The 22,129-nt window shown below is 45.8% G+C and overlaps 1 protein-coding gene across 2 annotated transcripts in view; it reads left to right on the forward strand.

The window, feature by feature from the left end:
• LOC140386972 (uncharacterized) overlaps window positions 1-22,129 on the forward strand; it is a 156,683-nt gene that overhangs the window by 5,560 nt on the left and 128,994 nt on the right. For both annotated transcript variants that reach the window (XM_072469926.1, XM_072469927.1), the window contains exons 2-5: window positions 5,845-5,991; window positions 15,457-15,571; window positions 17,834-17,946; window positions 19,713-19,857. In XM_072469926.1, coding sequence (XP_072326027.1) covers window positions 5,845-5,991; window positions 15,457-15,571; window positions 17,834-17,946; window positions 19,713-19,857 — 520 coding nt within the window. The remainder of the gene's footprint in view (window positions 1-5,844; window positions 5,992-15,456; window positions 15,572-17,833; window positions 17,947-19,712; window positions 19,858-22,129) is intronic.

The raw sequence follows: 22,129 nt of genomic DNA on the forward strand, positions 1-22,129 counted from the left end.
AGTAATGTTTCACCCTCTTGTTCATCATGAATCTATCTATCTATGCCTTGAATTCATTCAGAGACTCTGCTTCCACTGCCTTTTGAGGAAGGGAGTTCCAAAGACTCCGAGAAAAGCATTCTTCCCATCTCTGTCTTAAGCTCCCCCTCTCTCACACACTCCCCCTTCCCTCACACATCCCTCTCTCACACATCCCCGCGCTCTCTCACACATCCCCTCTTCCTCTCACACATCCGCCCTCTCACATCCCCCCTCGCTCACACTCATTCCCCCCCTCCCTCACACTCATTTTCCCCCTCTCTCACACTCACTCTCCCCCTCTCTCACACTCACTGCCTCTCTCACTCACACTCACCCTCTCTCTCACTCACACTCACCCTCTTTCTCACTTACATTCCCTCTCTCACCAACACCCCCTCTCTCTCTCTCTCTCTTCCCCTCCCTCTTTCACACACACCCCTCTCTCTCTCACACACACTCCTCCTCTCTCTCACACACACTCCCCCTCTCTAACACCCTCCCCCTCCCCCAGATAACCTTAGATCCTTGTTAGGCAAGACAATCAATCTACCTCCACCCACAATGCCCACATTCCAATAAAAATAATACACTTTAAAATTTAAAGCTTTATTCTAAAACAGCATTTACATTTAAGTGTTTCTGTAAATATCCAACAGGAAATTTGGTGGCAGTTCTCCCAATTTCCTGTTGGAACTTTAGTGACAAGTTACCAGAAGCATTAGAAAAACAGTTTATACCATTTCTTCATATTTTCTGCTGATGTTACCCCAGGAGATCTCCATGGATCTAATCAAGGTGTCGAAATACAAGAGGTTTTATAAAATAAATAATGTGAAACAGTTTACACTTGCTGGAGAGTCAGTAACCAGTTTTAGATACTGTAATTGGCAAATATATCAGAGGGGAGATGAGAAATTTTTATATGCAATGAGTTGGAATGCACTGCCTGGCAGGGTGGTGGATTCAATAGTAACTTTCAAAAGCAGATTCAATATATACTTCAACTGGAATAATTTGCAGGGCCATGGGGAATGAGCAGGGGAGTTGAACTTATTGGATAGCTCTTTCAAAGAGCTGCACAGGCATGATGTGCTAAGTGGCCTGGGCTATATAATTCTGCACTACCATATCTATCCAGCTTGTGAAACTACCTGTTTCCACCACTAGGGGTACCATTGTTCCTTCAATGCAATTTTCAAAGTAAATACTTTACTTAGGCACCCTAACTGAGAGGGGAAAAAAGCATTTTGTTTTCTCATTAACATTGCACAATTAAATCCGATTGACTCTAGAATTTTCGTTTCAATATCCTATCAGAAGATCACTTTTTAAATTAAAAGGTCTTCCTGACGCAAGACCCAAATAGGTATTTCACTAGGTTTGCTCATGCCTCTCGTTCTGCTGTCAAGAAAATGGCTGTAGTAGATCCCATGGTATAGTTTAATAAACGTGCAGAGTATTCTCCTAGCCAATATTCTTTGTGCAACCAACACCACCAAAGCAGATTAGCCAATGATTAATCCCATCGCTCTTTTTGGGATCTTGCTGTGTGAAAATTAGCTGCTGTCATTGTCGCTGTAGCAATGGTGACCACATTTTTAAAAATTGTCTGTGAGGCACTGGGGCATCCTGTGGATTTGGAAGGTACAATGCAAATGAAAATTTTTCTTATAATAACTTGGACTTGAAAACACCAGGAGTAAAAACAAGACATAGGAGCATTTGCCAAAGATGCCGTTGAAGAGTTAGATCGATAGGAGGCTTTTGAAGATTGGAGAAGATGAAGCAAGATCAGACTGGTTAATGTTCGGGAGAGTATTATGTGAAAGGTGCTCTATAAGTTTCAGGTTTAAAAGCAGAACCTTTCTCCAGTGTTTAGTTATAACTCAGTCTTCCAACAATTTGTTTACAACTTTATGGCTCCTGTGTTATGTTGAATGTCAAGATAATTGTAGAATAGATGGATACTTGCAAATCAATTATAACTCACCTGAGCAGAGATTAGGTTACCGTTAAATCCAGAATCTGCAGATCTGTCTTAACATAGAAGTTTTTTATTTGATGTGAGTGTTTTATTCCGTTTTGGTTCAGATTCCTCTAAATGTAATTAACCTTCTCGGGATAAAAACAAATCAGAACAGCTGGAACTATTTTGAGGAGACAAAAACTGAATTTCTGAATAAAAGAGGAAAAGGAACTTTAATTTTTGATAGGTAATTTTCTATCTCTCCTCCCTTCCTCTCCCCTTGCATAGTTGATTTCTTCTTGGGTTTCCTTCCATTGTGATGAGCACATGCCAACACCATAACTGAAAGGCCATTCATCATGTATGATTTAGATATTGTGATTTTTGGCTAGGGTTGGGAGGGACAGCAAGGAGGAGAAGAGAGAGAGGCTGAAAATTGTACCCAAGCTCACCTTGCACTAAATTGATAGCCACACACGCACAAATCCAGCAAAGGACTCTTAATGAGCAGCAGGAGACATGACTTTTTAAATTCTTCCTCACGCATGTGCACTAAAGCCAATTATAACACCCTTACCATCGCCCCAGTTTGCTGGATAGTAAACATATATTTACAACCATACCCCAACAAAGGGTCAGTGCTGCATTAGGTAGCGCATTTACCTCCTAAGCTGCTGTACTGTGTGTCTTAATCATTCTTGCCATCAGAATCATTCTGTCCTGATCTTTGAAGTGTTCCTATAATGCAGACTGGTTTAGAAGTTTCAAACACTGACTTAGTCCTTGCTACCCTGACTTCACTTCACTGTCATGCCTGGTACTCAATGAAACAATGGCACTTCCGGTTGCGGCTATGCGGAGCTAAGTCGCGCATTCAGCAGCTCCCACTAAAAACTGACTTTTGGGCTCTTTTCAGGGCCCCCAACGGCACTTTTTTGAAATTTCCCGGTGTGGGAAGGAGATTGCAATAGTTCCCCGACAGTGTATGGCTTGGACCAGGAGCGGGGCGACTAAAAAAGTGGTGGTGAACCCAAAGAAGGTGCAAGGGAAGAAGAGCAAAATGGTGGCGGGCGGGGACCAGGCAGCGTGGATGCAGTGGGCGCAGGAGCAGCAGGAGGTTATCCAGCGCTGCTTCAGGGAGATTAAAGCGGACCTGCTGGAGCCGATGAAGGCTTCTATAGACAAGCTGCTGGAGACCCAGCCGACGCAGGGGATGGCGATCCGCGAGGTCCGACAACGAGGATGAGATCTTAGGCCTTGCGGTAAAGGTGGAGGCACACGAGGCGCTCCACAAGAAATGGCAGGAACTGTTCGAGGAGATGGAGAATCGGTCGAGGCGGAAGTATTTGTGGATTCTGGGCCTCCCGGAGGGGCTGGAGGGGTCGGACGTGGGGGCGTATGTGGTCACCATGCTAAACTCGCTGATGGGAGCGGGGTCCTTCCAGGGGCCCCTGGAGCTGGAAGGGCCCAGAGAGTGCAGGCGAGGAGGTCCAAGGCTAACGAGCCACTGCAGGTGGTGCTGGTGCTGTTTCATCAGTTTGCTGATCGGGAGTGCGTGCTCAGGTGGGCCAAGAAAGAGAGGAGCAGCAGGTGGGAGAACGCGGGAGGTTCGGATATACCAGGACTGGAGTGCGGAGGTGGCAAAGAAGAGGGCCGGGTACAATCGGGCGAAGGCGGTGCTGCACAGAAAGGGGGTGAAGTTTGGCATGCTGCAGCCGGCGCGACTGTAGGTCACCTACAAGGACCGGCACCGTTACTTTGAGTCTCCAGAGGAGGTGATGGTGCGTAAGTGGGTGATGGAGGGGGCTGCATGGAAGAGGCTGGAGACGGCGTCTGGGTACGAGTCTGGAGGCGCTGGCAACAGCACCGCTGCCGTTCCCTCCAATGAGGTATACCACGAGCCCGGTGGTGGCGGCTACCCTCAAAATCTGGGGGCAGTGGAGGCGGCACGGGGGGAAGTTGGGGCCTCGGTGTGGACCCCAATATGGGGGAACCACCGGTTTGTCCCAGGGAGAATAGATGGAGGGTTTTCGGGGTGGCACAGGGCAGGGATAAGAAGGTTGGGGGACCTGTTTGTGGACGGGACGTTCGTGAGCCTGGGTGAACTGCAGGAGAAGTATGGGCTCCTCCCCCCCCCCCCCCCCCCCCCCCGGGGAACACCTTCAGATATTTACAGGTAGGGGCGTTTGCCAGGCGGCAAGTGGTGGAATTCCCGCGGCTACTGCCACGCACAGTACAGGATAGGGTGCTCTCGGTGGGGGGTGGGTTGGAGTGGGGAAGATCTCGGAAACTTACCAGGTAATACAGGAGGAGGAGGAGTCCCCGGTGGTGGAGTTGAAAGGTAAGTGGGAGGAGGAGTCGGGAGAGGAGATCGAAGAGGGGACGTGGGCAGATGCCCTAGGGAGGGTGAATTTTTCCTCTTCGTGCGCGAGACTCAGTCTCATACAGTTTAAGGTGCTGCACAGGACACACATGACCGGGACAAGGATGAGCCGGTTCTTTGGGGGAGAGGACAGGTGTGTTAGGTGCTCAGGGAGCCCAGCAAATCACACCCACATGTTCTGGGCATGCCCAGCGCTGGAGGAATTTTGGAAGGGTGTAGCAAGGACGGTGTCAAGGGTGGTAGGGTCCAGGGTCAACCTGGGGGCTCGCAATATTTGGGGTTGCAGGGGAGCCGGGAGTGCAGGAGGCGAAAGAGGCCAGTATTCTGGCCTTTGCGTCCCTGGTAGCCCGGCGAAGGATTCTTCTTCAGTGGAGGGATGCGAGGCCCCCAAGCGTGGAATCCTGCATCAACGATATGGCGGGGTTTATTAAATTGGAGAGGGTGAAATTCGCCTTAAGGGGATCGGTACAAGGGTTCTTTAGGCGGTGGCAACCGTTCTTGGACTTCCTGGCAGAATGGTAGACAATGGTCAGCAGCAGCAGCAACCCGAGGGGGGGGGGGGTTCAATTTTATTTTTGTTTATTTATCCTGGGGGGATCTGAGGTGGTGTATATATTTGCTATGTTTGTTTTGTGTTAAATTCGGGGTGTTAATTTATTATTTATGTATAGGGGGGGAGGGGAGCACGGGAGTTGTTTTAATTTGCTCTGTATTTAATTTTATTGGGTTTCTTTTCCATTCTGTTGTTGATATTTTGAGAAAACCTGAATAAAATTTTTTTTAAAAAGAAATTAAATAATGGCACCATTTTTACAGTGGATCTCCCATGACATAGCTCATGTTAATTTAGAAGGTGTGGAATTTGATAAAGATAGGAATCTTATGACAATAAGAAATGTATTACGCTGCTGCAAAGGTGTCCTTTTTTGTTCCAAGTTACCAAAGCTTCAGGTTAACCAGAATTAGTGAGCGAATTGTACAGATTGCAAAATACATGCAAATTTCAGGCAAGGCTATGTGTCCAAAAGCAAGCAATAACAAGTGATGGGCTTTCTCTCTCATTTTTAAAGATCGTTTTGTATCAGGGCCTGGTTTAGCACCGGGCTAAATCGCTGGCTTTGAAAGCAGACCAAAGCAGGCCAGCAGCACGGTTCAATTCCCGTACCAGCCTCCCCGAACAGGCGCCGGAATGTGGCGACTAGGGGCTTTTCACAGTAACTTCATTTGAAGCCTACTTGTGACAATAAGCGATTTTCATTTCATTTCAAACAAAATGTGATATCTGGTGTATGCCATCTTGAGGGTAATTAAGAAATGTGTGTTTATATAATAGCAAATATTCTGTTCTCTCAAACAACAAACCAGTTGAATTTCTCATTAACATCAAGAGAAATGGAGGGCAAAAAGCTGTAATTAATTTTAATGCTAATGTGTAAAGTTGCATATTGTTGTGCTTTATGTTTTCTTAACTCAGATATATGAGAAGTTAGGGTACGCTCTTGCTCATGAGGTTGAAGGTCAGTTGAAGAATCCTGAACAAAGACAGATCATTTTCCAACTACTGGGAATTCCTTTTGTACAGAAGCATTTCAATAACAATCTGGATCAACACAGTGTATTGGTGAGTATTGGAGTGTTAGTCGTCTAAGGAAAGTTTCCGTTTTATATTTCTAGTACATAGAACATAGAACATAGAAAATACAGCACAGAACAGGCCCTTCGGCCCACGATGTTGTGCCGAACCTTTGTCCTAGATTAATCCTAGATTATCATTGAATTTACAGTGCAGAAGGAGGCCATTCGGCCCTTTGAGTCTGCACCGGCTCTTGGAAAGAGCACCCTACCCAAACTCAACACCTCCATCCAACACCAAGGGCAATTTGGACATTAAGGGCAATTTATCATTGGCCAATTCACCTAACCCGCACATCTTTGGACTGTGGGAGGAAACCGGAGCACCCGGAGGAAACCCACGCAGACACGGGGAGGACGTGCAGACTCCGCACAGACAATGACCCAAGCCGGAATCGAACCTGGGACCATGGATCTGTGAAGCAATTGTGCTATCCACAATGCTACCGTGCTGCCCTTAAGAACAAATAAATCTACACTATATCATTTTCCCGTAATCCATGTACCTATCCAACAGCTGCTTGAAGGTCCCTGATGTTTCCGACTCAACTACTTCCACAGGCAGTGCATTCCATGCCCCCACTACTCTCTGGGTAAAGAACCTACCTCTGATATCCCTCCTATATCTTCCACCTTTCACCTTAAATTTATGTCCCCTTGTAATGGTGTGTTCCACCTGGGGAAAAAGTCTCTGACTGTCTACTCTATCTATTCCCCTGATCATCTTATAAACCTCTATCAAGTCGCCCCTCATCCTTCTCCGCTCTAATGAGAAAAGGCCTAGCACCCTCAACCTTTCCTCGTAAGACCTACTCTCCATTCCAGGCAACATCCTGGTAAATCTTCTTTGCACCTTTTCCAGAGCTTCCACATCCTTCCTAAAATGAGGCGACCAGAACTGTACACAGTACTCCAAATGTGGCCTTACCAAAGTTTTGTACAGCTGCATCATCACCTCACGGCTCTTAAATTCAATCCCTCTGTTAATGAACGCGAGCACACCATAGGCCTTCTTCACAGCTCTATCCACTTGAGTGGCAACTTTCAAAGATGTATGAACATAGACCCCAAGGTCTCTCTGCTCCTCCACAATGCCAAGAACTCTACCGTTAACCCTGTATTCCGCATTCATATTTGTCCTTCCAAAATGGACAACCTCACACTTTTCAGGGTTAAACTCCATCTGCCACTTCTCAGCCCAGCTCTGCATCCTATCTTTGTCTCTTTGCAGCCTACAACAGCCCTCCTTACTATCCACAACTCCACCAATCTTCGTATCGTCTGCAAATTTACTGACCCACCCTTCAACTCCCTCATCCAAGTCATTAATGAAAATCGCAAACAGCAGAGGACCCAGAACTGATCCCTGCGGTACACCACTGGTAACGGGGATCCAGGCTGAATATTTGCCATCCACCACCACTCTCTGACTTCTATCGGTTAGCCAGTTCGTTATCCAACTGGCCAAATTTCCCACTATCCCATGCCTCCTTACTTTGTGCAGAAGCCTACCATGGGGAACTTTATCAAATGCCTTACTAAAATCCATGTACACTACATCCACTGCTTTACCTTCATCCACATGCTTGGTCACCTCCTCAAAGAATTCAATAAGATTTGTAAGGCAAGACCTACCCCTCACAAATCCGTGCTGACTATCCCGAATCAAGCAGTGTCTTTCCAGATGCTCAGAAATCCTATCCTTCAGTACCCTTTCCATTACTTTGCCTACCACCGAAGTAAGACTAACTGGCCTGTAATTCCCAGGGTTATCCCTAGTTCCTTTTTTGAACAGGGGCACGACATTCGCCACTCTCCAATCCCCTGGTACCACCCCTGTTGACAGTGAGGACGAAAAGATAATTGCCAACGGCTCTGCAATTTCATCTCTTGCTTCCCATAGAATCCTTGGATATATCCCGTCAGGCCCGGGGGACTTGTCTATCCTCAAGTTTTTCAAAATGCCCAACACATCTTCCTTCCTAACAAGTATTTCCTCGAGCTTACCAATCTGTTTCACACTGTCCTCTCCAACAATATCGCCCCTCTCATTTGTAAATACAGAAGAAAAGTACTCATTCAAGACCTCTCCTATCTCTTCAGACTCAATACACAATCTCCCGCTACTATCCTTGATCGGACCTACCCTCGCTCTAGTCATTCTCATATTTCTCACATATGTGTAAAAGGCCTTGGAGTTTTCCTTGATCCTACCCGCCAAAGATTGTTCATGCCCTCTCTTAGCTCTCCTAATCCCTTTCTTCAGTTCCCTCCTGGCTATCTTGTATCCCTCCAATGCCCTGTCTGAACCTTGTTTCTTCAGCCTTACATAAGTCACCTTTTTTCTCTTAACAAGACATTCAACCTCTCTTGTCAACCATGGTTCCCTCACTCGACCATCTCTTCCCTGCCTGACAGGGACATACATATCAAGGACACGTAGCATCTGTTCCTTGAACAAGTTCCACATTTCACTTGTGTCTTTCCCTGCCAGCCTATGTTCCCAACTTATGCACTTCAATTCTTGTCTGACAACATCGTATTTACCCTTCCCCCAATTGTAAACCTTGCCCTGTTGCACGTACCTATCCCTCTCCATTACTAAAGTGAAAGTCACAGAATTGTGGTCACTATCTCCAAAATGCTCCCCCACTAACAAATCTATCACTTGCCCTGGTTCATTACCCAGTACTAAATCCAATATTGCCCCTCCTCTGGTCGGACAATCTACATACTGTGTTAGAAAAGCTTCCTGGACACACTGCACAAACACCACCCCATCCAAACTATTTGATCTAAAGAGTTTCCACTCAATATTTGGGAAGTTAAAGTCGCCCATGACTACTACCCTATGACTTCTGCACCTTTCCAAAATCTGTTTCCCAATCTGTTCCTCCACATCTCTGCTACTATTGGGGGGCCTATAGAAAACTCCTAACAAGGTGACTGCTCCTTTCCTATTTCTGACTTCAACCCATACTACCTCAATAGGGTGATACTCCTCGAACTGCCTTTCTGCAGCTGTTATACTATCTCTAATTAATAATGCCACCCCCCCACCTCTTTTACCACCCTCCCTAATCTTATTGAAACATCTATAACCAGGGACCTCCAACAACCATTTCTGCCCCTCTTCTATCCAAGTTTCCGTGATGGCCACCGCATCGTAGTCCCAAGTACCGATCCATGCCTTAAGTTCACCCACCTTATTCCTGATGCTTCTTGCGTTGAAGTATACACACTTCAACCCATCTCCATGCCTGCAAATACTCTCCTTTGTCAGTGTTCCCTTCCCCACTGCCTCATTACATGCTTTGGCGTCCTGAATATCGGCTACCTTAGTTGCTGGACTACAAATCCGGTTCCCATTCCCCTGCCAAATTAGTTTAAACCCTCCCGAAGAGTACTAGCAAACCTCCCTCCCAGGATATTGGTGCCCCTCTGGTTCAGATGCAACCCGTCCTGCTTGTACAGGTCCCACCTTCCCCAGAATGCGCTCCAATTATCCAAATACCTGAAGCCCTCCCTCCTACACCATTCCTGCAGCCACGTGTTCAACTGCACTCTCTCCCTATTCCTAGCCTCGCTATCACGTGGCACCGGCAACAAACCAGAGATGACAACTCTGTCTGTCCTGGCTTTCAACTTCCAGCCTAACTCCCTAAACTTGTTTATTACCTCCACACCCCTTTTCCTACCTATGTCGTTGGTACCAATGTGCACCACGACTTCTGGCTGCTCCCCCTCCCCCTTAAGGATCCTGAAGACACGATCCGAGACATCCCTGGCCCTGGCACCCGGGAGGCAACATACCTTCCGGGAGTCTCGCTCGCGACCACAGAATCTCCTATCTATTCCCCTAACCATTGAATCTCCTACAACTATTGCTTTTCTATTCTCCCCCCTTCCCTTCTGAGCCCCAGAGCCAGACTCAGTGCCAGAGACCTGGCCGCTAGGGCCTTCCCCCGGTAGGTCATCCCCCCCAACAGCATCCAAAACGGTATACTTGTTTTGAAGGGGAACGGCCACGAGGGATCCCTGCACTGTCTGCCTGTTTGTTTTTTTCCCCCTGACTGTAACCCAGCTATTCTTGTCCTGTACCTTGGGTGTGGTTGCCTCCCTGTAACTCTTCTCAATCACCCCCTCTGCCTCCCGGATGATCCGAAGTTCATCCAGCTTCAGCTCCAGTTCCCTAACACGGTCTTTGAGGAGCTGAAGTTGGGTGCACTTCCCGCAGGTATAGTCAGTGGGGACACCGGTGGTATCCCTCACCACCCACATCCTACAGGAGGAGCATGTAACTGGCCTAGCCTCCATCCCCTCTTACCTTACAGAATATAGCTGCTGTGTGGACTAACTAGATCTCCGCCCTCCGACTCTGCTCCCAGTCAGCTACACTTCCTGTAAACTCCTGGCTCTCTTCTCACTCTTTGCGGAAATGTCGGAAACAAAATGAAAGGAGCACCTTACTCCCTCGGTCACCAAACTCTCACTATCGCACTCAAAAAGCACCAAATTCAGCACTCAGTAGCTCCAGTAAATTGTTCACAGGTTATCTGGATATCCTCACCTCTGCGGCATTGCCAACTTCCGCATTGGTGACCGCTCTGTCCTCGGCCACCCCAGTCATCTCCAGGGCCCGTTCCTCGAAGGTGGTGAGGATTCATATATCCAGCACCCCTTTGACGGTTGGGTCCTCTCCAAGTGATTGTGGGAGAGCTTCTCCTGCGGAGACACAGAGGGGGCATTGTTAACCGCACGCATGGTTTACACGCATGGGAGGGGGGATGTGAAGGAAGGGTTGGGGGGTTGAAGGGAGGGGCTGTGAAGAAAGGATTGGGGAGGTTGAAGGAGGGTGTTGGGAACGGCATGGAGGGTTGGGGGGGTGGATGCTCACATGGGGGCGGAATGGTTTTTGGGAGATGGGGGGGGGGGTGGTCACGGCATTAGTGTCAAGTCACCCGTGCTTCCCGGTGTAGGTTGTTGACCTTACGACACTGGAGGCCAGTCCTCCTGGTCAGTAACCAGTGGAGAGTTTTCCCCCTGATTCCCATTGACACTATTTTAGCTAGGGCTCCTTGATGTCATACTCGGTCAAATGCTGCCTTGATGTCAAGGACAGTCACTCTCACCTCACCTTTGGCATTTAGCTCTTTGGTCCATGTTTGAACCAAGGCTGTAATGAGGTCAGGAGCCAAGTGACCCTGGCGGAACCCAAACTGAGCGTCCGTGAGCAGGTTATTGCTGAGTAAGTGCCGCTTGATTGCACTGTTGATGACTCCTTCCATCACTTTGCTGATGATGGAGAATAGACTGATTGGGCAGTAATTGGCTGGGTTGGATTTGTCCTGCTTCTTGTGTACAGGACACACCTGGGCAATTTCCCACATTGCTGGGTAAATGCCAGTGTTGTAGCTGTACTGGAACAGCTTGGCTATGGGTGTGGCAAGTTCTGGAGTACAAGTCTTCAGTACTATTTGCGGGATATTGTCAGGGCCCATAGCCTTTGCAGTATCCAGTGCCTACAGCCGTTTCTTGATGTCACGTGGAGTCTTTATCAACAGTGCTGAGTCATTGAAACATGATGAGCAATAGCTTTATTTTAATAAGATTGTGCGGGGAAGTCAGGAGGCCAGTAATAAATATTGTGACATTGTGTGTGTTTGGCAAGTTACTTCACCTCGTCTAAAGTCATAATTTGTAAAGTAAAAACAAGATTGTACTTCTTTCTATACTTGTATAAACCTCTAAAGAAATGGGAATAATATTTAAAACAAAGTTTATGTGTAAATTTCAGGGTACGCATATTCAACTGAAATTGCTTTAATTTTTAGTTGTTAAAAAGTCAAACTTGAAAAAAATCAGGTATTGGAAATTAAGTTTCAAGTTTAAAAAAAAAGAGAATGCTGGCCGTGACGGGCTTTTAAGTTGATAATGCCAACTGCGATCAGCCTTTAAATACAAACTATGGAGTCTTTCCAGCAGAAGCGGCTACAGAGAGAAGGTCACGCTCCTGGCACGTACACTGATGTCACGCCCTCTGTATGTCCGTGCTTTGGGCGTGAAATCACGGAGGAGAGATTCCTCCATTTTGTAGCAGCCAGCAAGCAAGCAACAGGACATTGTGAAGAACTGAAGATGGATTATTTTGTAATAATGACGAGAGGGCCAGAGACACAAACAGGCCAGAATCTCACAACTGAATCTGCTGGAGAGAGCTGCATAGGAGAGTCCAAGGCAGCACAAAGCAGTGCTGGTCTGAGCTGTTTACAGAGCTCCATTGCCTCTGGTGAACTGAAATCGTGAACAAAGCAGTATAAAGATTATTTCCTGAGGTATGGCTTTAATTGTGCCAATGTGAATCAGGATGCAAAGTCCATGTGTGTTATATGCAGGGAAGTACTGGCAAAACCCTCAAGCATTTGAAGACTGGTGAATTTGAGGACAATCCTCTTGATTTTTTTCAAAAGATGCAGTGAAAACTTGAATCGTCAGCTGAAATCCTCAGCAGAAATGTAACATTGACTGACAAAGCAAGTGAGACCGTGAGGACCAAGCAGACTCATCTGTCTCATTAATGGTAAACAATAATGGTGTGTCGTGAAGATAAGCCGGCATAGGCCGTGAAGGTCAGCCACTTGGTAAAAAGTGGATCCCAGGAAATGTGTTTGAAAAACACTGCAGGAGAAGAGAAAGTGCGAGCAATCAAGCAAGCCCCCATGCCTGAGAATGCAACCAAATTGCGGACGTTCTTGGGCCTCGTGAATAATTATTATGGCAAATTTATCCCGAACTTGGCGACCATCCTCACACCACTGCAATACTATTGGAAAAAACACCAGGAGTGGGCATGGAGAGCATCGCAAGTAGAAGCCTTTGCAAGGTGAAGCAGTGACTGTCGTCATCAGGGTTGTTGACCACTATGATCTTTCAAAGCCCCTTTTGGTCACTTGTGATGCCTCCCCATATAGAATCGGGGCAGTGTTATCCCACCACATGGACAACGGAATGGAGAGATTGATAGCCCACATATTGTGGACTTTGGCTGCTGCAGAGCGCAACTATGCTCAGAATGAGAAAGTTCATCATTTTTGTAGTAAAGAAATGTCACCAGTATGTGTATGGGCGTCATTTCACCATCATAACGGACCAAAAGCGGCACGGTGGCACAGTGGTTAGCGCTGCTGCCTCACAGCTCCAGGGACCCGAGTTCAATTCCAGCCTCAGGTGACTATCTGTGTAGAGTTTGCACTTCCTCCCCGTGTCTGTGTGGGTTTCCTCCGGGTGCTCCAGTTTCCTCCCACAGTCCAAAGATGTGCAGATTAGGTGGATTGGTCATGATAAATTGCCCCTTGGTGTCCAAAAGGTTAGGTGGGTTTACTGGGTTACAGGGATGGGATGGAGGCGTGGGCTTATGTAGGGTGCTCTTTCCAAGGTCTGGTGCAAACTCGATGGGTCAAATGGCCTCCTTCTTCACTGTAAATTCTATGATTCTATGAAGCCATTGCCCAGATTATTTAAAGAGGACAAGGCGATTCCACCAATAGCATCTGCCCGGATACAGCATTGGACCCTATTGTTAGCGACGTACGAGTAAGTGTTTAGGTATTGCCCGGCATGCAGATTGCAAACGTCCCATCTCCACCAAGAACTGACCAGGTCGTATCCATCTTAAGTTTTATGGATACGATTGGATACCAAAAGACCCAATCTTGGTGAAGTTACGCCATGTCATCTTACACGGGGTCAGCAAGGGAAACTGCCTAAGGAGCTGTGGGTTTTTGAGACCAAGCAACAAGAGCTCAGAATGGAGAACAGCATCCTCCTGTTGGGAGCTCGTATTGTGATTCCATGTCCGGGCAGACAGGCCACTCTTCAAGATCTACACAATGGATACCAAGGGGCGTAAAAGGTGTAAATTTTAGCCAGGAGCTACGTATGTGGCCAGACATCGAGTGATTGGCCCAGCAATGCACCACGTGACAAGAGCATCAGAAGCTCATGCCTGACACACACTTCCACTCATAGAAATGGCTGGGCAGGCCTTGGGTGTGCCTGCATGCAGATTTTGCTGGACCTTTTCAAGGTTCAATGTTCTTGCTGATAGTGGACGACCATTCCAAATGGTTAGGTGGTTTGGCCATGATAAATTGCCCTTAGTGACCAAAAAGGTTAGGAGGGGTTATTGGGTTACGGGGATAGGGTGGGTAAGGGCTTAAGTGGGTTGGTGCAGACACGATGGGCCGAATGACCTCCTTCTGCACTGTATGTTCTACATTAGACATCCATCTAATGCTTGCCACCACTTCAAAGGCCACCATCGAAAAGCTACGACTCTCATTCAGTACCCATAGCATCCCAGAGGTATTAGTCACGGACAATGGTACCCCGTTCACTAGCGAGGAGTTTGCTCACTTAATGAAGACAAACTGGGTAAAGCGCATCAAGACAGCCCCATACCACCATTTCTCAAATGATCTGGCTGAACGAGCAGTGCAGACTTTCAAGAAGGGCATGAGGAAACAGGCCACGGGATTCACGGAGATGAAGCTGAGCATATTTTGTTTAGCTGCTGTACCTTGCAACACGTTATGACCGGAGTGGCACTGGAGGAACTGCTGATGGGCCGGAAGTTCAGGACCCAGCTTAACCTAATATTCCCTGATATTAGCGGGAAAGTAGAACAAAGACAAGACTTTCAGAGGCAGTACCGAAGCAGATGGATGTAGGACAGAGGTTTCCGACCAGGGGATATGGTAATTGTCTGAAACTTCAGAGATGGTGCCCGGTGGATTCCAGGGACCGTGGTGAAACAGACTAGACTGGTATTGTACACGATAAAGACACGAGAACAGATGGTGCTGAAGCATCTGGACTACCTCCAGAGCGGAGAGCCAGTGTCAGGACCAACCCCACTGGAGGAACCATTTTCCAGTGCTGCCTGCCTGGCACAAGGGGGCCTGGGGACATCGCCCCCTAGGGGTCCTGACACTGAGGTGCGTAAGGTGGAGGATTCAGGATACGACATGGAGACTCCAGCATCTGTGTTTGCAGACAATAGCCTCGCCAGGGAACAGTTGCTGATGGTGACCCCAGAGGATTGACGCAAAATCGACTATCCCAACATGCCACCCCCCCCCCCCCCGACCCAGCCTTAAAATTATGTTTTTGAATATTAATGAACAAATGCTCACTGAAATAATAGGAAAGGAATTTCATACAAATGCATTACATGTTTAAAAGTTACTAATTCAAAGAATCTCATTTTAGTTTCAAGTACTTCTTGAAGTTGGTTCCCATCTTCTAGAATCGGTAGCATTCACAATTTTAACTAAATCTCAAAGCAAAGGTGTTAATGTTATTCAGAATTCTTTGTAATTTCTAATTTTCCATTGTTCTGGAATGCAAAAAAGTAATTTTTCAACTTTGTCTCTTGCGTCTTCCTATCAAACAGCACCCATCCAACATGACGGCTAGCCATCGTGAGCTTCTGCTGCAGGACACACGCATCTGGTTACAAGATCTGGTGATGAAGGCAGCTGAACAGTGTGGCTGCCAGAGAAGGCCTGGTGAGATTGTGGATTCCTACAATAGTAACTTAACTAGTATTCTTCCAGCTAATTGTGTTATTAGAATTACCAGAATTTCTGCTAACCTTGCTGTATCCAGTGTCACTATTATTCAGATTACTTTGACTTCAGAGAAAGTCCGTCACTTCCATGTACTGCTGTAGCGATTTGTACATAACGCACATGTGAAATAGGAGCAGAAATGGACCATTTGGCTTCTCGGGTCTGCTCCGCCATTCAGTAATATTATGGCTGATCTGTTTGTGTTTTGAATTCTATGGGTGGGATTCTCTGGTCTCCCAGCTGTGTGTTTCTCGGTAGCAGGGAGATGGCACACCGTTCTCTGGCGGCAGGAATCTCTGCTCCTGCTGCTGTCAATGGAAATTGCCATTAAAACCACCCCATGCCAGTGGGAAACCTGCGGTGGGAATGTGCTGCCGGTGGGACCAGAGCATCCAGCTGCCAGCGAATGGCAGGAGAATTCTGGCCTACATTTCCATCTACCCCCAATTACCTTTGATTCCCTTGCCTAACTAGAATCTATCTATCTCTGCCTTAACAATATTCAGTGATCTCGCTTCCACCACCTTCTTAGGCAGAGAGTTCCAAATTCACACAATCCTCAGCGAGAAAAATAATCTCCTCATCTCTGTCCTATAAGGGAAACCCCTAATTTTAAACAGTGCCCCCTAGTTCTGTACTCACCCACAAGAGGATACATCCTTCCCACATCTCCCTTGTCAAGACCATCCAGGATCTTATATACTTAAATCAAGTCACACCCCTCATTCTTCTAAACTCCAGTAGAAACGAGCCGAGCCTGTACAACCTATCCTCATAAGACAACTCACTCATTCCAGGTATCAACCCAGTAAACCTCCTCTGAATGGCCTCCAACGCATTTACATTCTTCTTTAAATAAGGAGACCAAAACTGCACACGGTATTTGAGATGTGGGCCGGAATTCTCTGGCTGTTGGGATTCTCTTTGTCCACCGGCCCACGGCCTACCCGCCTGCATGGGGTGCCATCATTGGGAAATCCCATTGGCAGTGGTGGAAACTAAGAATCCTGCAGCCAACGATTGGCGTGCTGCCAGGAAACCCATGGCTGGAGGACCGGGGAATCTAGCACATGGTCTCACCAATGCCCTGTATAACAACCTTACCGTTATGTTCACTTCCTCTTGTAATAAAGGTTAGCATTCCATTAGCCTTCTTGATTACATGCTGAATCTGCATACTAACATTTTGTGTCTGATGCTCAACAACACCCATATCCCTCTGCACCTCAGAATTCTGTGGCCGTTCTCCATTTAAAAATACTCTGCTTTTTTATTCTTCCTGCCAAAGTGAAACACTTCACATTTTCCCACATTATACTCCACCTGCCAAATTTCTGCCCTTTCACACAACTTATCTACATCTGAATTCTTCACAATATACATTTAAAATAAAGGTAAGAAAATTAGATATGTTTAATTATATGATTTGTAATAAGCATCCACCTACATAAATTTAGATCCAAAATTTTACATGAAAAGTATAATTGTAAAGTGCATTTGGATTTTCTGTGCCTTTTGTTTTAGCAATCTGCTTTTCTTTAAACCTTTTTAACCCTCTCGTCACTCATAAAAGAAAGTTAACACATTGTTGCAAATGGAAAGGAGATTTTGTTTCAGTTAACGGACAAATTCATATTGTTTCAAATCATAGCAGGAGAGAAGTTAAAAAGGACAAGAAAGTCAATTACAGTTTTTGTACACTACATCTGTGGTAACAGAATTCTGGAATAAATGACCAGGAAAGACCAACAAAACTGACAAGTGTAAATAGGTTCAAGAATACTTGAATGTACATTTGGAGGGAGAAGGGATTAAGATGGGCAGGTGGGTTTAGATCTAACAAAAAAAGGCCTAGGCTTGATTCACCTGATGGGTTTTTTGCTGCTCCTAAAATTTCTTCAGTATTGTTTAGCGGCTTATAATTTTCAATGCTATAAATAGGAACATGTGTATAATGTGCATACTTAAAATCTAGTTATAAATCATACTTTTTACTGACCAAATTACCACAGGTGCTAATTAAAGTGATTTTTACAGTTTCTTTGAAGTTTTGCAATTCTGTGAGATTTGTTCAGTAGCCCTGATGTTGAGAGTTACAGTCCAAGATTCACAATCACTCTTCCGTTTACTTCTAGGTTTTTTTAGTCCATAGAAATATTTGTAAATCACTCAGTTCATTGTTTTGTCCATAACCCACAGCTGGCGATTATTCTGGCCTGTCATCTGAGATGATCAGCTTCATCGATGACACCAACAATCTGGTTTTCATGAAGATGGAACAGTTGCTGGCTGGACATGAGATAAAGCAAAACGTAACATGAATTTCACTTAATGATTTAGCAACATTTTCAAAATATAGACATTATGTGAAGTGCAAATTAGCACCTCACATGGTGCATTGGTATACTGATACATTGTGTGGGAGTCTGTGACTCTTAACACCAGCAATTAAATTGTAAACCACCTTCTTGAATGCATTTATGATGTGTTTTTTATGTATATATTCATTTTTTCCAATTAAGGGGCAATTTAGCATGGCCAATCCACCTAACCGCATCTTTGGGTTGTGGGGGTGAAACCCACGCAGACATGGGGAGAATGTGCAAACTCCACACGGACAGTGACCCAGGGCCGGGATTCGAACCCAGGTCCTCAGCGCTGCAGTCTCAGTGCTAACCACTCCACCACCGTGGTGCCCTTTTATGATGTTTTTTGTTATAGCATCTAGATCAAATATTTTACCACAATGAGTTCTCAATCAAACATGGGTGTCAAGTGGAGAGGGATAATTAGTAGCGACTAGTCACACATTGGCAAGGGCGGCACGGTGGCGCAGTGGTTAGCACTGCTGCCTCACAGCACCGAGGACCCGGGTTCAATCTTGGCCCTGGATCACTGTCTGTGTGGAGTTTCCACATTCTCCCCATGTCTGTGTGCGTCTCACCCCCACAACCCAAAGATACGCATGGTAGGTGGATTGGCCACGCTAAATTGCCCCGTAATTGGATCAAACGTGATTTGTGTCCTTTAAATTAAAAAAAAATAGTCACATATTGGCTTTGACAATACCTGAGAAGAGGCTGACTTCTTCCCTGCTTATATAGAATGGGAATGGAGCACAATATAATTTGGGAGATTTATGTGAAAGAGAAAAATAGCATAGGAATGTGAATAAATTGAAAAACCATCACTTAAAATAAGTTATAATTTACTTAGTTTAAGAAAATCTTAGCATTAATTTCTGAGCTGAACAGAAGCTGCCATGCCGAGGATGAAAACATTGAGGAATCTCAGGCTGGGCCATTCCTAGTGCTGCCTTGTATCCAACCATATGGGCTTTAGCATCAGCAACCGCTGTGGGAAAAACCTGTGTGCTCACCCTTTTGTGTATTTTATTTGAGCAGGCCAGGGTAATGAAAGGGGGAGGAATATTACGATAAAAGAGGAAAACCTTCGCCACTCCCAAAAATACCCTCATTTAAAAAAAATGTTTACAAACAAATCTGAATTTTCAGTTGTTTGAAAGTTGACATAGAACTCTAGCAAATATGTATATATTCTACAAAAATAAAATCTATGGATGCTGTAAATCTGAAATAAAAGCAGAAAATGCTGGAAACACTCAGCAGGTCTGTCAACATCTACGGAGAGGAAAATCATTTACGATATCTGTAAAAGGTTGTCGACCTGAATTGATAAATAGGTACTTTACAGTGGCTTCAAACAAAAAACCCAGAAACGAGTTCAAGATTCGACATGAATGCATTTTTTTTTAATTTTAGAGTACCCAATTAATTTTTTCCAATTAAGGGGCAATTTAGCGTGGCCAATCCACCTACCCTGCACATCTTTGGGTTGTGGGGGCAAAACCCATGCAAACACAGGGAGAATGTGCAAACTCCACACGGACAGTGACCCAGAGTCAGGATTGAACCTGAGACCTCGGCGTCGTGAGGCAGCAGTGCTAACCACTGCACCACTGTGCTGCCCTGACTTTATCACTTTTAGCTTGTTGGTGCAACGGTTTACAGTTGTCTCATTTTTACAAAGTTTAAACTGCTATGGTTAATTCTTACAGGATCCTAACTCTGACTTGGCACAAAGCTCAGTCACGTGGAAGTCCTCACGGACAGACTTGACCAGGAGACGCCCTAAATCAGTACAGAGTGAAGACTTGCACCTGACGATGCGGCGAGGATCAGCCTTCCAGTCAAAAACCAACGGTATGAAAGAAATTGTATCATTAGCCTATAGTCATAGCTCTTAGTTTAATCATAAATGGCAAGTGCCAAAAAATATTACTCCCCCAACTAATATTAGTAACTTGATGGTCATTTTTGCCGCCATAGAATTGGACTTACAGGAGATGCAAGAGAGTGGAACACATTAAAACTCTCCAGTATTTGCTTTTGTCTTAACCATATGACTAAGAACTCCTGATTCAAATTGTTTCCATTCCTATTTAGTGAATCTGGGTACAAGTTCACATCACACAGTCCACTTGTACACGATACCTTGTTTGACTGCCTGTTCTTGGCCCTGTCCTAATAAGGTACCGTAACCCCATGGCTGTGTTCTCATACTAGCAATCCCAAGGTCAAGAGTTCAGCTTCCACCAATGCATATGGTGAAATTGAATTAAACAGATATTTTCATTTTTGGGCTAGTGCTAGAAAGTAATCATGAGAAGTGCCAGATTGTTGTATAAACCGAACTCATTGATCTCCTATTTATTTCCTGACCGTTGACCATCAATAAATGGAATCCAGCCCATAAGAACATAGGAAATAGGAACAGGAGTACAGTATGTGGCCCCTTATTTGTTCCACCATTCAGTTTGATCATGGCTGATTATTAGCTTTAACTCCATTTCCCCAGCCATTCCCCATAGCCCTTGATTCTATTAGAGACCAAACATCTGTCTATCTCAGCCTTAAATATATTCAATCGTAGAGCATCCACAGCCCTTTGGAGTAGAGAATTCAAAAGATTAAAACCCTTTGAGTAAATAAATTTCTCCTCATCTTAGTCCTAAATGATTTGTTCCTTAACTTGAAACTGTATACCCATGTCCTAAGTCCTCCCGCCAGAGAAAACAGCCTTCATCTTTACGCACCTAAACCTCCATAATTAAGTTTTGAAAATGAGTACAGTAAAATGGCACTAACACTTCTTTCTCATCAGTCCCATTCTCACACAACCGCTAAAAATTGTCAAACCCATGGGTAGTTCTCCGCGGCTTGCCCTTGCTCTGGTCTCAGCCTTCCATTGATCTACAATATATGTTCCCTCAGCGCTGCTCACTAGATTCACTTCTGCACCTCTCACAAAATCTCAACACTTGCATGACCATGAGACCACCCAGAAGGTTTGACTGGTGAAACTCTTAGATATCCTGCAGAAGCAGTGGCAAGAACAGAAGAAAAAAGAACAAAGAAAAGTACAGCACAGGAACAGGCCTTTCGGCCCACCAAGCCTGCGCCGACCATGCTGCCCGTCTAAACTAAAATCTTCTACACTTCCGGGGTCCATATCCCTCTATTCCCATCCTATTCATGTATTTGTCAAGACACCCCCTAAACGTCACTATCGTCCCTGCTTCCACCATCCCCTCCGGCAGCTAGTTCCAGGCACCCACTACCCTCTGTGTAAAAAAAATTGCCTCGTACATCTCCTCTAAACCTTGCCCCTCGCACCTTAAACCTATGCCCCCTAGTAATTGACCCCTCTACCCTGGGTAAAAGCCTCTGACTATCCACTCTGTCTATGCCCCTCATAATTTTGTAGACCTCTATCAAGTTGCCCCTCAACCTCCGACGTTCCAGTGAGAACAAACCGAGTTTATTCAACCGCTCCTCATAGCTAATGCCCTCCATACCAGGCAACATTCTAGTAAATCTCTTCTGCACCCTCTCCAAAGCCTCCACATCCTTCTGGTAGTGTGGCGACCAGAATTGAACACTATACTCCAAGTGTGGCCCAACTAAGGTTCTATACAGCTGCAACATGACTTGCCAATTTTTATACACAATGCCCCGGCCAATGAAGGCAAGCATGTCGTATGCCTTCTTGACTACCTTCTCCAACTGTGCTGCTACTTTCAGTGACCTGTGGACCTGTACACCTAGATCTCTCTGACTGTCAATACTCCCAAGGTATTGGAAAAGGGAGAAACTGTGATTGGAGGATCAGTGAGCATGTGTGGGAGGGCATGGCCAATCCACCTACCCTGCACATCTTTGGGTTGTGGGGGCGAAACCCACGCAAACACGGGAAGAATGTGCAAACTCCACACGGACAGTGACCCAGAGCCGGGATCGAACCTGGGACCTCGGCGCCGTGAGGCAGCAGTGCTAACCACTGCGCCACCGGGCTTCCCGATTCTTAACATTTTTAGTAAGCCATGGATGAGTCTTTCTTGCGGAGTTTTTTAAAAATGGAATTGGTACCAAAACGGAATTATGTCCTTGAGCTCCAATTCATTGTACCTTGGGA

The sequence above is a fragment of the Scyliorhinus torazame genome, chromosome 12 (genome assembly GCF_047496885.1).
Source record: "Scyliorhinus torazame isolate Kashiwa2021f chromosome 12, sScyTor2.1, whole genome shotgun sequence".
In the NCBI taxonomy this organism is placed as follows: domain Eukaryota; kingdom Metazoa; phylum Chordata; class Chondrichthyes; order Carcharhiniformes; family Scyliorhinidae; genus Scyliorhinus; species Scyliorhinus torazame.